This window comes from Mustela lutreola, chromosome 1, assembly GCF_030435805.1.
Source record: "Mustela lutreola isolate mMusLut2 chromosome 1, mMusLut2.pri, whole genome shotgun sequence".
Taxonomy (NCBI): Eukaryota; Metazoa; Chordata; class Mammalia; order Carnivora; family Mustelidae; genus Mustela; species Mustela lutreola.
Window position 1 is genome coordinate 12688575 of NC_081290.1, and position 16778 is coordinate 12705352.

The 16778-nt window shown below is 34.2% G+C and overlaps 1 protein-coding gene across 1 annotated transcript in view; it reads left to right on the forward strand.

The window, feature by feature from the left end:
• Positions 1-16778, forward strand: part of LOC131825249 (transmembrane protease serine 11G-like) — a 33423-nt gene that overhangs the window by 7088 nt on the left and 9557 nt on the right. Inside the window, exons 2-5 of the mRNA XM_059164850.1 lie at positions 1847-2005; positions 3312-3430; positions 6649-6716; positions 7306-7466. Of these exons, the coding sequence (XP_059020833.1) occupies positions 1847-2005; positions 3312-3430; positions 6649-6716; positions 7306-7466 (507 nt within the window). The remainder of the gene's footprint in view (positions 1-1846; positions 2006-3311; positions 3431-6648; positions 6717-7305; positions 7467-16778) is intronic.

Sequence of the window (16778 nt, forward strand, 5' to 3'; positions counted from 1 at the left end):
GACATTTATCACTTGTATTTTACTGGTTACTTAGTGTGTCACTAGATCACATGTTCTTAAAGATAGGACAGTATGTCTTATTCATTTTTCAATCCCAAACAGAAAGTATTTGGCACACAGAAGAAACTTGGTAAATGTTAACTGAATGAACTCATAATTACCTATGATCTTCTATTAGTAAAGATGGTAAATATTTTCATCAGTTCTTTCCTTGCCCCAGCAGGACCCCCGCTCTTCTAAAGATACGTCAGATGTCTGTAGATTTTAATAATCTTGTCTTGATACCAACCAAAGAGTAGCAAGCCAGGGTAACTCTAGATCTTTCCAGAAACACAGCAGAACTAAGAACTAGTTCTACCTGAGATACTTAACAGAGCTCAGGTTGATGGTTCTGGGGTGAGGAAATTGCCTGTAGCTTCTTTGCCCAGATACCAGAATACAGAAGTATCCCCACTTTTTTCAGATTGTTGATGCCAAAACGGCTCTCTCAGTTGATATCTTTGATTAGTAAGTGGGGATCTACTTTCTACTTTACCACAGCCATCTACCAACCCAGAGAAGGTAATTCTTTTTTCTGCTTTTTCATGTATAATTTTATCAGAATAGTATATTTAACTTTCAGAGCCATATTCTTGCCCAGTGCTCCTGTGAATTAGATCTTCTGGGACAACCCATGCCAGTCTCATTCTGGCCTGCCTCAACTCCGTAATTGTGCAGATTTGGTCTCTAGGCTGTGGGCTCTGATTCTGGGATAGGGACAGAACTTTGTCACATTTCTCTGACTCCACATAGGTTTCCCAAATGTCAGTCATTTATATACAACTTTCATGCTTTTTACCATATTTACATACTACTAGTATCATTATTGCCTTAATATTTTTCTTTAAATTGATTAATTATTTACTAAAGTAAATACAGCCTTATCTTACCTAATACCATCGGTTAAAAATCATAGGTCTGAAATCTTATAACACTATGAAATAGATATTCATCAAATACACCAGTGGTTCTCACACCATGAAGTCCCTGGGTCCAAAGATCTGAGCTATCACTATTTATTTGTTTGTTCATTATATTGGTGATCTCTTTTTGGTTTACCTATTATTTCTTCCTTAGAGTTCTATTTTCTTTTCTCCAACCCATCCTATTTTAGATGCTTTTCATATGCATTACAGATTATTCGTTTTATAAACGGAGATTATAGGATTAAGTATAGAGTTTTGAAAAAATTTCCAAAAGCCCAAAACCCAGTTCCAACTCCCTCAACATCCAATTTTGAGGTTTTATCTTTATTATTATTTTTTATTTAGGTATAGTTATATACAATGTTATATTATTTCACATGTACAACTACTAATTGCTAAGTTTATGCATTCTGCTATGTTTACCACAAGCATAGTGACATTTGTCCCATTACATTGCTAATATCATATCATTGACTGTGTCCAACTCCAAGGGTTTAATAATCACTCTGAGCCTCTGTTGGTTCATGCCAAAATGAGAAGAGTGACCCAGAAGCCCTCATTCTTTGAGGCTTTTTGGATTTGAAGCCCATGAACAAAATATATGTTATTTGACCATTTACAAAGAAAAACATATTTCAGAACATTAGCATGATGAACCAGGAAGTATATGAAACAGTAGTTAACTGCTATATAATTCTGACTTTTTAAAATCGAAATATAAAGTCAAATGTCAATCAGTGATAGTTTTCATTGTCAGTATTTTTCTAACTTTATAGAACAATATATTCAGGTATTACCAAATGCAATATGGGCTAAACACAAATTCTAGAAAAAAACATTCTATATCAAAACTAGGCAAAACTAAGGTTTTAGCATTTAAGTTCTGTTTGACTTTAATACACAACTCTCTCTCAAAAGGCCAGCAATATTGGGTCGAAGGACAAGTTCACTGAGACCGTGGATGACAGCCCTTATTGTCACAGCTGTTGTGTTGGTTCTAGCGATAATCATCGGTCTCCTTGTTTATTTTTTGGCGTTTGGTAAGTCTATCCCATTGTATTCTTTTAAAAACTTGAAGATCTACTCAATCTATTTCAACCCTAGTATTTTCTAATATTTTGAAGTGTAATTTTCATTGCAACAATAATTTTCTTAAATATATGTAAGCTTTGCAGAATGCAGTATTGGTATAAACATATCTACATTTGGGAAATGATCATCCTTTATAAAAATTAATTCTAGCCTTTAAAAGTTTAACTGGCTCACATAATATTACCTCGTGAACAATGCAATACATCTTATGCTATTATATAGTTTAATAATATTTAATGCACTGAAAGTAAAAACATTATTTTAGTAGCAATTCTGACTTCAAGGTTAACTTATGAGAATATATTACATTCTATCATGATCTAATTAATAGCTTAAATTTATGAATTTAAGCTATTACACTAACAGGTAATAATTTTGTCATAAAACAACTGACAACCACATGACTATGAAAACATGTGATATTAAAAATGAGTTAGAAATGCTTGCAAATCATATATATGATAAAGGATTAATATCCAAAATATATAAAGAACTCAAATAACTCAATAGCAAAAAGCCAGACAATCCAGTTTGGGAATGGGCAGAAAACCTGAATAGACATTTTTCCAAAAAAGATATACAAATGGCCAATAGGCACATGAAAAGATACTCAACATCTACTCATCATCAGGGAAATATAAATCAGAACCACAATGAAATATCACCTCATACCTGTTAGCATGGCTAGTATCAAAAAGAAAAGTAACAAGTATTGACAAGGATGTGGGAAAAAAGGGAAACCTTGTACACTGTTAGAGTATAAATTGGTACAGCCACTGTGGGAAACAGTATGGGAATTCCTCAAAAAATTAAGAATAGACCTACCAGATGAGTTAGCTAATCTACTTCTGGGCATTTATCTGAAGAAAATAAAAACACTAATTTGAAAAGACATATACACTCCCAAGTCCTCTGCAACATTATTTACAATAGCCAAGATACAAAAACAACTTAAGTGTCCAACTATGAACACATAAAGAAGATATGATATACATGTATGTATATCACATATATATATGCATATATGGAGTATATACAAATATCAAATTATTATATTATATACCTGAAATTAGTATAATATTATATACCAATTTTAGTTTAAAAAAAAGGGGGGTATTGGCCATAGTTATCACATGTTTAATTCCCAAGAGTTCGTCATTATAGGACTTTTTTGCATGTTATTGCTTCTACTTTGATATTTATGCAGTTCAAATGAACTAAAGAGAAACCATCCATTTTTGTTCTCCCTTCCAGATCAGAAATTTTACTATTACCAGACCTCATTCCAGATCCCCAGTATTGAATATAATCCTGACTTTTCAGCTGAACACTCAAAAATGAGAAGAGACTTGAAACAAAAAGTCAATAATGAAGTAAGTCTGTCATCACTCCTACTCTGACAATACTTTGGTGAAGAAGTTTAAAATAAAGTAAGAGATAAGCCGATAATATCAAATTATACCTATGCTGGGGATGCCAGATAAAATATAAAATTCTTAGTGAACTTCAATTTTTTTAAAGATTTTTATTTATTTATTTGACAGACATAGATCACAAGTAGGCAGAGAGGCAGGCAGAGAGAGAGGGTGAAGCAGGATCCCCGCTGAGCAGAGAGCCTGATGCAGGGTTCAATTCCAGGACCCTGGGATCATGACCTGAGCCAAAGGCAGAGGCTTTAACCCACTGAGCCACCCAGATGCCCCTCTCAGTGAACTTTTAATTTTAATCCTACTGAAAATATATTTCATTCAACATTTTAAACATGCCTATACTAAAAATGACCCATTTTTTATCTGAAATTAAAACTTAACCATATTTTTGTTTGCTAATCCTGGCAACTTTAAAATTGGAAAATAAAACAGGGCAAAGAATAATTGCACCAAAGACTGAATAATAGGATCCCAACAGAAAGCTCAAATACAAAGAAAAACAAATTAATAGAGTAATCTGGAAACACAGTTCAATCATTTAGACACAATGATACAGTGATACACTACTACGTATCACTGTATTATTAAGCACCAAATGTGTGTATGACCCTAATACATTTCTCATTAGGCACCTTACACAAAACCTTTATTCCTGAAAATATACCACATAAACATACAGACAAGCTCTTCTACTGAAGACTTCAGTTGTGTACACAGCTTCTACTGAGCCTAGCACTGACCAAAGATGACAGATCATTCTTGCCAGGTTCTTTATCCATTTCCCAACAAAAATGAGCTGATGAAATGAATTAAAGGAAGGAACTGAGTGGGTTGGCATGTCTTTTCAAAAATACATCTGAAGGAAATTTTGATTAAAGAAAATTGATCAAGGTAGGTGTAGTTTTTGTAGGAAGCAATATATTGAGTTTCATACATCTAAGCTTTGAAGTCAAGAACATCTAGATTCATATCCAAATTATACTTCTTGACAGTTTATGAGTTTTGGAAAAGCTACTTTAGCCCTCAAAGTTTCAACTACAAAACAAAGATAATTTCTCCTATCTCTCTGAGTTATCCTGAAGACTGGTTTATGTTGCAAATAAAAAGTATGACAAATTATGTCTGAATAAACATTAGCATCTGTTTCCTGTGCTCTCACATAACTTTCATACACCTTTGTTAAAGTGCTTACCACCTTGTAACATCATTATGATTTTGTAGGTCTATGCCCCTCTGAATTTGTGAGGGGCTAAGTCTACTTACTCATATTTTCTGTTGCCTGGAATTATGTCTGCCACATGGGAAGACCATAAAAATACACTTCAGTGAGATGACTAGTCAATAAATGGCCTACTCACTAGAACTGGCTGTCTCCTCTAGAGTATAAATGGAGCCAACGTAAAGAAGGAAAGTATAGTAATTTAGACCAGAAGTTGGCAATTTTTTTTTTCTCTAAGATGCCAGATAGTCAAGTATTTTCAGCTTCGCAGGCTATGTGGTTTCTGAAACTCTTTAAATCTATCATTGTAATGCAAAAGCAGCCATGAGAAATACATCAACAAATTTGTATGGCTATGGTCCAATAAAACTATTTATGGACACTGAAAGTAGAATTTTGTTAAATGCTTAGATGTCACAAAATATTATTCGTCTTCTGGGTTTTTTGACTGTTAAAAAAATGTGAAGATCATTCCTAGATGATGGGTCAGACAAAAACTGTGGCTGTCTGGATTTGCCCTACAGGCTAGAATTTGCTGGCCACTAATTTAGATGATAAATTATAGTCCTAGGAAATACTGTCCTAGGAGAAATGATTAAAACTAGTGCCTAAAATGAATTTTAGAAACTTCTTGTAGCACTCAATAATCTAAACTCTTTATATGTTCAATTATAATGTATGGTTCACAAAGCTGTGATTTCAAAAGAAACAGCAAAAAATGATGAATTTGGAAAGAAAAGGGAAGGAGGCAGGCAGAAAACTTTCAATTATATGTAAGATATGTAAAGGTCATATATAAAAATATATAAATGAATATAGAAAATCTGGAAGTACATAACAAAAATGTAAATAGCAGGTTCTCTGTACCGTGATTTGGAAATTATTTTAATGCTTTTCACTTTACTTTGCTGTATTGCTTGCTTTTTATAACTTTTTACAATGAACATGTATTTGTTTTGCCAAATAAATGTATGTGTGTACATAAAACTATTTCTTTAAAAAACAAATTTCCCTTCATAATTGGAAGGAAAACATGTGGTCATTCAATTTTTTTTAAAGATTTTATTTATTCATTTGACAGACAGAAATCACAAGTAGGCAGAGAGGCAGGCAGAGAGAGAGAGGGAAGCAAGATCCTCACCGAGCAGAGAGCCCGATGCAGGGCTCAATCCCAGGACCCTGGGATTATGACCTGAGTCAAAGGCAGAGGCTTAACCCACTGAGCCACCCAGGTGCCCTGGTCATTCATTTTTAATAACTATTTATTTTTCAATAAATATGTTTACCAAACTATGTAGTATGACATGACATGGCACTTTACCAGAAAAAAATTGATAAATTCGTTGAATGAAAAGTATTTATTCAACTAAAATGACATACAAGTGGCATGTATAGTTTTGTCTTATTCTAATTAATCATTTCATGTATGTTTCTTGGTAAGTATATTCTTTTTAGGGAAGTACCTGATAAATATACATTCTCATCCCCTCCTCCATTTACCTACCACAGGATCAAAATATGGTCCAAAAACTTCACTAAAGCCTACAAAACCGATCCTTCAATCACAACCATGATGATGATAACTGAGCTTGACTGATAGTGGCTGTTAATTCCATACACCATCAAATTTTTCAAAGAAATTCAGTCTCAGCACTTCCATCCTAATGTATCTTTTATACTGGCTACTGAAATACCTAGCTTAATTCAACTCTTGATATATATCAGACATCTTTGATCATGACAAGTTGTTCAAGTATCAACATCCAATTTTAGAGGTGACCTTATGACAAGAGAATTATGCCCAAATGAGTTTTCTGAGGATAGTTGCAAACAATCTTAGAAATAAATGCTATTACTGTGAATTTTATACAGGCATTTTTGTGATATGTTGAAATATGTGAATTGATGTTTTAAAAAGTTCTACACTGTTTTCTTTTCTCAGATAGAGAATATATTTCGAAGATCCAGTTTAAATCATCATTACATCAAGTCTCATGTTGTTGACTTTAGGTAATCACAACGAATTAATTTTTATGATAAAAGGAAACTGTATCACTTATGTTTCATTGTTTGATTTGTGGACAGGATCTAAAAAATCTTAAATTTATCAAGAGCAAAAATATTTTAATATTATTACATTTAATTGTCATTTCTTCTTTACAGAGTACTTATAAGGAAATAACTTCTTAGCTTGGGTAGTGATACAACATATTCTACCAGTTGTCCTCTTAAAGACTATTGCATTCAGCAAAGGAATCTTGTAATCCTTGAAAATACTCTTCTCTTTTTTACTTACTTTATACACACATACAAAGTTGATGGATTTAATAAGCATTTTTTATGTATTTTTCCAGAAAAAAATATAGAATGCTAAGATACTCTGCTTTCTCTGAATATGATTGAATTATACAAGAAGGGGATAATTTCAGTATTAACAACTATATGATACAGGAAGGAAGGAAATCCACAACAGCATAATATATAAAGTACTCATGTTGTATTTTCTTGAAGATATAACTAATGCTTAAATACTAAAGTATAAAACAATTATAAATGAGGCAATTACTCATTCATTGATTCTGGTGTTTTTCTTTTTCAGTTCAAGTAATGATGGTTTGAAAACAGACGTATTGCTTAAGTTTCAGTTTGCTTCTAACCATGCAGACACAGTAAAAAGGCAAGCTGACAACATTTTGCATCAGAAGTTGAAATCAAATGAAAGCTTCTTGAAGATAGATACTTCATTACCTTTTCTGAAAGGCAAGAAATCCCATTTTCCTTCCCTTGTTAGAGTTTATCATTTTCACATTCTTCTCATCTACAGGGAAAGCTTTATTTCACCATAAAATGAAACCACTTTTCATTTTTAAATTTCTCATTTACTTGATAATAAACCAATCTCCACACAATCAACACCAAAGATTTTCTTACTTTGATTAGTGTGGAGAGAAGTATGAGACAAAAATTATATGGTAACCCAAATATAATATTTCTTTTTTTTTTTTTTAAGATTTTGGTGGAGTTCTTTGAATTAATTAAGCATTTATGAGATAAAAACCTAAACTCTGCTACTGATCTAGTAATCTGTGGTGCCTGGTTCTTTCAGCCGCACCACTCTCTCCAATCAGAATCCAGAATGGAGGAGTGGTGTGAACACAGAAATCACTTGAGGGATACAAACATGATTTGGCTCCTGTGAAAGGAGACTTGTCATTTTTTTCCTGACACTACCATGAGCCTTCCTACAGCATGCAGGATAGGACTGGCCCAGGGCATGGAGGAGACAAGAAGAAAAATGCCAGACCCTGATGATAGCTGTGTCTGGCGTAAAGGCACCATGTCATTTGCCTCACAGGCATAAGGAACTGCGTAATAGATATTTGGGGTATAAGATTAAACAAAGCTCATGATAATTCCAAGGCTATTGTTAACCTAACCTTGAAGTTGCCATATTTTACAAGAATTTGTATAAGCTATGAAATGAGACACTAAGGCTGACTTGTAATTACAGTTACTAATAAGTTTTCCCTTGGTAATTTTCCCCCCAAAACTGTCCCAGAGGGCTAGAGCAGATATATCATAATATGCTGACAGAAGAGAAGATTGCATTGTAGGTTTGGTGAAAGTCAAAAAGAGAAAAAAAAATAAAAAAGGCTTGAAGATAAGAACTTGAAGTTTCTTGAGTCATGCCCAACATTGAATTCTGTGAACCATGCAGATAGAACAGAATAAGACTCTGAATCCAGTGCTCTGTGCTTTAGATAGCAAAGACAAGACTTTCTGAAGAAAGCATTTTGTTGAAGGATGTAGTAGGTATGGGTGAAGTTTTGATTTTCAAAATAATTTAATTTAATCTTGAGCTCCCATTAAGCCAAATGTTAAAAACCTAAACTCTATCATGTCTGGATCTGTCCACCCTGACTTTGTGGTAGGTCCTTCATAGTGTTGCTGAAGAGGGATTGGTCTATTCAGGTATCTGTGGCAAACTCTCCATCACCAGATCTCTTGCCGATCAGAGCAAGTTACAGTTAAGACATTCTTCATTCCCATGGAATGGTCTCCTTGGATTTATCATTCATCCTTTCTGTGCTTACCAAGGGTATTCTGAAATTAACTTGTTTATTTTTTATTTCATCTTTTTATGCAAAAGACTGACAAGTCCTTGAACACAGGAAATATGTTTTCTGTAGTTACAGTCACATCCCGAAGATTAGCACAGAACTCAGCAGAGAGCAGGAAATTGGTATTTGTAAAATGACCTATCTTTAGCTCTATAAACTAGCTCATTCTCTTGAAAGTAGGCAGGAAACAAAAGCAATCTTTAATTTAACAAGCACCACAGAACACATAGAGCTTTAGAACTACAAAAAAAAAAAAAAAAAAAAAAAAAAACATTTTAAAAACAAAACTCATAGAAATAATTTCAGTATATACAGTAGAAAAAAAATGTCTGGAATGCATTCCAGGAGGAAGTCTGAAGGTAGTGGTAGGAAGTACCCTAGACTAGAGCTCAGGAGACCCATGTCAACGATAACCACAGTAGGGCAGCCTAGGGTAAGTTACTGAAACTGTCTTAGTTCCTGTTTTGCAAAATGAAATTAGTAGCAACTATGAAACTTTGGAAAGTTAAAAAACTTGAAACTTTGGAACTATGAAACTTTGGAAAGTTAGACTCCTTTGGAAAAAGTTAAAAATGCTTTGAAAAGGACAAGTATAAACATTTTAATGTAATGTATTATTTTATGGACTTTCACAGATATCTTTAGCACCCCTGATCCTAGGAAGTTGGAGAATTGATAACATATCTTGAAAAAGGTAACTGAAAAAACCAAAACACACACATGGCCCCAAAACACAAATACTGGAAGAGTTAGTTGGCAAATATCTTAAGTCTAAAACAGAAGAAACAATGCAGAAAATATTAGATATAATCTCTCAAAAGTAACTTATACAGGATCATACTAAAGCTCCAAGGGAAGCTTTGAGTTTGGCTTTCAGAGTTAATAAGTGCAAGTTTGCTAAATAGCCGTCCATGTAGATCTTTTAAAAAATTGTAGAATTAAAAAAATTGTAGACTTTTAGAATTCAAAAAATTGTAGAAATGCTCATGGATAATTAGGTGAATTTTTTTCCTAAAATGTATAGCCTTGTGATTTATAATATAAAATATGATATATTTTATATTACATAATATAAAATATGTATGGCCTTTCTTCTCATTATATAGAAGTCAGAATTCTCTCCAGTGATTCTGAGTGACAAGGAAAAGGAAGGGAAAGGAAAGGAAAGAAAAGGAAAGAAGGAAATACCTTGGTATACCAAGGTATATATTGTTTCCCCTTACATTTTTGGACTGCACACTATATGATTAGTTCTTCAAATGACAATGTTTAAAATTGTATATAAAAAGAAAAGAAAGATAATTCAGACTTTCTTCCAGGATGCTTGATTTATTTCTTTTCATTTAAATTCAATTAATTAATTGAATTCATTGAAGTAATTAATATATAGTGTATTATTAGTTTCAGAGGTAGAGTTCGGTGATTCATCCCTCTTTATAACACCCAGTGCTCATTATATCACATGCCCTCCTTAATGTCCATCACCCAGTTATCCCTTGCCCCCACCTACCAACCCTCTAGCAACCTTCCGTTTGTTTCCTATGATTGGGTCTCTTAAGATTTGTCTTCTCTGATTTCATCCTGTCTTACTTTTTCCTTCCTTCCCCTATGATCTTCAATTTTGTTTCTTAAATTCCGCATATGAGTGAGATCATATGATAATTGTCTTTCTCTGACTGACTTATTTCGCTTAGCATAATACCCTCTAGTTCTATCCAAATCATTGAAAATAGGCAAAACTTCATTTTTGATGGCTGAGTAGTATTCCTGTGTGTGTGTGTGTGTGTGTGTGTGTGTGTGTGTGTGTGTATGAAAGAGAGAGAGAGATCTTCTTTATCCATTCATCAGTCAGTGGACATTTGGGCTCTTTCCTTAGTTTGGCTATCGTGGATATTGCTGTTATAAACATTGGAGAACAGATACCCCTTTGGGTCACTACATTTGTATCTTTGGAGTAAATACCCAGTAGTGCAATTGCTGGGTCATAGAGTAGCTCTATTTTCAACTTTTTCAGGAACCTCCATACTGTTTTCCAGAGTGGTTGGGCCAGCCTGTATTCCCACCAACAGTGTAGGAGGGTTCCCCTTTCTCCGTATCCTTGCCAACACCTGTCGTTTCCTGGCTTATTAGTTTTAGCCATTCCAGCTGGTGTGAGGTGATATCTCATTGTGGTTTTGATTTGTATTTTCCTGATGATGAGTGATGTGGAGCACTTTTTCATGTGTCTGTTGGACATTTACATGTCTCCTTTGGAGAAATGTCTATTCATGTTTTCTATCCATTTCTTGGCTGAATTATTTGTTTTTTGGGGGTGTTAAGTTTGATAACTTTTTTATAAATTTTGGATACTGCTCCTTTATCTGATAAGACATTTGCAAATATCTCTTCCCATTCTTTCGTTCTTGTCAACTGTTCATTCATGTCTTTTGTTCTTGTCAACTGTTTCCTTTGCCGTGCAATTTTTTTTATCTTTACAAAGTCCCAATAATCATTTTTGCCATTGTTCCCCTTGCCTTTGGAGATGTGTCTAGCAAGAAGTTTCTGCAGCTGAGATCACAGATGTCACTGCCTGTGTTTTCCTCTAGGATTTTAATGGATTCCTATCTCACATTTAGGTCTTTCGTCCATTTTGAGTTTATCTTTATGTACAGTGTAAGAAAATGGTCCAGTTTCATTCTTCTGTATGTGGCTCTCCAGTTTTCCCAACACCATTTGTTGAAGAGATTGTCTCTTTTCCATTAGATATTCTTTCCTGCTTTGTCAAAGATCAGTTAACCATAGAGTTCAGGATCCATTACTGTTCCAGTGATCTATGTGTCTGTTTTTGTGCCAGTACCATATACTGTTTTGATGATTACAGCTTTGAAATATAGTTTGAAGTCCAGGATCGTGATGCCACCAGCTTTGGTTTTCTTTTTCTACATTTCTTTGGCTATTCAGGGTCTTTTCTGGTTTCATACAAATTTTAGGATTATTTGTTCCAGGTCTGTGAAAAAAGTTCATAGTATTTTCATAGGGATTGCACTGAATGTATAGATTGCTCGAAGTAGCATAGATATTTTAACAATATTTGTTCTTCCAGTCCATGAGCATGGAAACTTTTTTCCATTTCTTTTTGTCTTTTTAATTTATTTCATGAGTGTTCTATAGTTTTCTGAGTACAGATCCTTTGCCCCTTTGATTTGGTTTATTCCTAGGTCTCTTATGGGTTTTGGAGCAACTGTAAATGGGATCAACTCCCTAATTTCTCTTTCTTCTCTCTCATTGTTCCTGTATAGAAATACAGTTGATTTTAGTGCACTGATTTTATATAGGGTGCTTGATTTTTAAAAATATTTTGAAATAATTATAGATTCACAAGAAGTTGCAAAAAAATTTACTTGGATATCTTACGCACTTGCATGCTCCCCCCAGCCTTTGGTAATGTTAACATCTTATACAACTATAGCACAACATCAAAACGAAGAAATTGGCATAAATACAATCCATTGAGCTTATTCAGATTTCACAGTTATATGATCTCATTTGTGTAGGTATAGCTCGATGCCATTTTATCATGTATGTAGCCTTGCCTAACTACTACGACACTCAATATATTCAACTGTACCATAACAGGATTCCCCTGAGTTACCTCTTTATAACTACACCCATCTCCTCTACCCATTCCTGGCCTCTGGCAACCACTAATCCTTTCTCCATCTCTATAATTATATTATTTCATGAATGTCATGTAAATCATACACTTTGTATCTTTTGAAATTGACCTTTCCCACTCAGCATAATTTCCTTGAGGTTCATCCATGTTGATGTGTGTATCAGTGGTTTGTTCTTCACTATTTCCTTCCTCTTCCTTACTTTAGGCTTACTTTGCTCTTCTTTTTCTGTTTGTCTGTTTGTTTTTTGTTAGTAACTCAAGAATACTGATTTGAGATCATTTCTCTTTTCTTTTCTTTTTTTTTTCTTTTTTTTTTTTTAAGATTTTATTTATTTGAGGGAGATTACAAGTAGGCAGAGAGGCAGGCAGAGAGAGAGGAGGAAGCAGGCTCCCTGCCGAGCAGAGAGCCTGATGCGGGGGTCTCGATCCCAGGACCACAGGATCATGACCTGAGCTGAAGGCAGAGGCTTTAACCCACTGAACCACCCAGGTGCCCCATTTATCTTTTCTAAATAAGCATTTAGTGCTATAATTTTCCTCTCTGTAATGCTTTATCTGCATCCCACAATACTTGCTATGTTGTACTTTCATACTCACTCAATTCTATGTAATTTTTAATTTTCTTTGGGACGTCTTCCTGAATACATGTATTGTTTAGTACTCTGTTGCTTAATTCCCAAGTATGTGGAGATTTTTCTCCTTCCCTTTCTGTTCTTGATTTCTAATTGACCCCACTCTGAACAGAGAACGTACTCTGATTTCAATTCTTCTAAATATGACACAGGATATGGTCTATTTTAATGAATGCTCCATGCGTGTTTATAATGTGCTTTCTGTTATTGCTGCATGTTTTATAAATGTCAGTTAGACGTTGTTGTTGATGATGTTGTTTAATGCTATATATCCTTGCTGACTTTCTGTCTGGTAATTATATCAGTTGATATCGGAGGCTGCTGAAGTTCACGACTACAACTGTGAATTTTTCTATTTTTTTCTTCAGCTATTTTAGTTATTGCTTGATGTATTTTGAAGCTCTGCTATTTGTAAACATGCATTTAAAACTGTTACTTCGTCTTAGTAGATTGATCCTTCTATCATTATGGAATGTCCCTCTAGGTACCCAGTAATTTTCTTTTCTCTGAAGTCCATTTTATCTGATATTAATAGAGCCATTATTGCTTTTTTTTAGATTCTTTGGCAAGATCTTTTTCCATCCTTTTACTTTCAATTTAGAAATTTCAGTGTAAAAAGATAATAGTTGAGTCATGTTTTCCTAATCACACTCTGTCTTTTAATTGATGTATTTAAACCATCCACATATTAAGTATTGTTATGTTAGAGCTTAAATCTTTCGTTTTATTTGCTTTCTTTTGTCCTGTGTCTTGGTCCTCTGTCCCTTTTTCCCTCCATCCCTGTAACATGAACATTTGTTTTAGATTTCCATTTTCATTTATTTGTAATGTTTTTGAGTTTATCACTATGTATAACTGTTCTAGTGGCTACACTAGGTATTAACATACACATGTATAACGTCATAGCCTACCGATGGCAAAATTATACCATTTCAAATGAAGTGTAGAAACTTTACTTCCATTTTGGTTTCTTTGCCCTCCCCATTTTTTAGATACCTTTTTCTCTATATATATTTTGCACATCATATTAGTATTTCCTCTCTATATATTCTGCACATCAGATGGTGTTGCATCTCTGGTTTCACCATAAAATATGTTTAAAGAAACCTAGGAGGGGAAAAATAGTTTATTATGTATATTTATGTTTCTACATATTCTGTCTCTTTCCTTTCTGAAGGTACTAGCCTTCTTCTATTATCATTTGTATTTTGTTTGGAGAGCTTCCTCTAGCCATTAGCCAAGAGTAGGTCTTTTAGAAACTGAAATTCTTTTCATGTACCTTCATCCGAGAATACCTTTATTTCTAAATATAGTTTCAATGGATATAGGATTCATGGTTGATAGTTTTTTCTTTCAGAACTTGAAAAATGCTATGCCACTTCCTTTTGTCCTCCACGGTTTCAGATGAGAAAACTGCTGTTATTTGAATTGGTGTTACTTTATAGGTAATGTATCATTTTTCTGTTTTTAAGAATTTTTTTCATTGTCTTTAGCTTTTAGTAACTTAATTATAATGGGTTTGGAGGGGATTTGAGATTTTGCTATTTGAGAATTTCCCAGCTTCTTGAATCTATACATCTTTGTCTTTAGCTAAATCTAGGGAGTTTCCAACCATTATTTCCTAGAATACTTTCTCAGTCTCATACTCTTTTTCTCTCCTTCTAGAACTCTGATATGAATGTTTAATCTTTTGTTATTATCTCACAAATCTCAGAGGCTTTCTTAATTTTTTTTCAGTCTCTTTTCTCTCTGTTCTTCTGAGTAAATATTATTTAATTTCATTGGACTTTACTGTGATTCTGTCCTCCATCTCCACTCTATTATTAAGACCATCCAACAGGGTTTTTTATTATTATTACTGTTATTAGTAGTAGTATTGTTATTATCAGTCCTATAATTTTCTTTCCTTCTTTTTTTTTTTAAATAGGCTCCATGCCCAGTGTGGAGCCCAACATGGGGCTTGAACTCACAGCCCTGAGATCAAGACCTGAGCTGAGATCAAGGGTTGGACGCTTAATCAACTGAGCCACCCAGACACCCCTCCATTTGGTTTTTATAACTTCTGTTTCTTAGCTTGGATTTTTATTTTTTATATGTTTTGGGAGAATTTGTAATTGACTACTAAATTATTTTTCTGGCACCTGCTTTAAAATCCACATCAGATACTTCCAACATCTTCTTTACCTCAGTATTGGCATCAGTTGATTATCTTTTCTCATGCAGATTGTAGTTCTCCTGGGTTTTGGTATGGCAAGTAATTTTGCTTGTATTCAGACCTTTTGATTATTATGTTAGGAGACTCTTGATCTTATTTAATTCTTTTATTTTAGCAGGTAGTCCGCTTATTTATGTTTAGAGTGTAGAGTCTCACCTACTTTCATTGTTTCAATAACAATTTAGTTTTCAGAGTCCTTGCAGTACTATTCTAGTCTTCTGGAGCTCCCTCGCAACCCCTGCTGCCAGCAACATATATGGGAGTAGAACAGGCTTCTCTAAGCTGCTTTGCATCCCTAGGTCGTCATTTGTGGAGGGGTGCAGTGGGCCTGAATCTATTTATGTCACTGGGTGTATAAAGGTTGATGTTGTCCCTGTGGGTGTCTGTCTGCAAGCTGATCCCCTGGTTAGAAAGTAGGGTTTAGGATGGTCAAAGTCTTCTTGCTGTCACAACTTCTGACAAAATGGATAGTCAGCCCTGTATTGTGAAGCAGGAGGTTTGGGCTCCTCACTAGGTCTTTGTTGTGCTTCTTCTTTCCCTGTATTTGGATGAAGAGAACAGATTATTCTTGAGATTTTTTTTTTTTTTTTTTGTCTATGCTTATTGATGGTTCCAGATTGCAGACCTTTCTTGGTCTCAAGTCCAGAGTATATGTGAGATGAACAAAACACTAGGAAACTCACCACATTGTCCTTAAAACACTGTAGTCTCTAGTCATTTTGCCTACCTCCTTCCAGCTTTCAGGGTTCTTTTATTATCTGCTAGATAATTTTCAGGGTATTTAGTAGTATTTATAGAAGAAGAGCAGAAAAAAGTGAGTCTACACAATCTTGTTCTAGAAATGGAGATATTTAACTTCTTTTATCCTGCATGTGGAACACATCTACTAGATAATGTGTACATAGGAGATACAGCATCACCATGGAAGTTCATCAATAGTTTCTGCTGATAGAAATGAGCCAAGGCTAAAGTTATCTGTGAAGTAACCATAATTCCACCCCCTCACTGATCCATAACCTATAGCAGGTAACACTAGATTATAATCGACCTTACAGTGAAATGGTTGTAGGACAAGTTTCTTACCTTGAGAAATATTTAAACCATGTCCTTAATAGTTTTGCCTCATAATATTATTGTGTGGATATAGCAGTGTTTGGTACAGTCGCTAGTACAAAGGACTCAGTAAACTATTAGTTACTACTGCTCATTATTATCTCAGCAGAATCTTTTTGTGCCAAGAACTAAATTACCTGTCCTCATAGAACATTTTAATTGGAATAAAAAAGATAATGGTCCATTAAACAAGTATATGAACAAAGTAATATCAAATAATATGACTTTCCATACAGAGAATAGGGAGTGGGAGCCTACTTTGATTTGGCACAGAAAGTCTCTCAGAGGAGAGGATTTTTAAGCTAAGATCTGAATGACAACAAGGAGTCAACCATG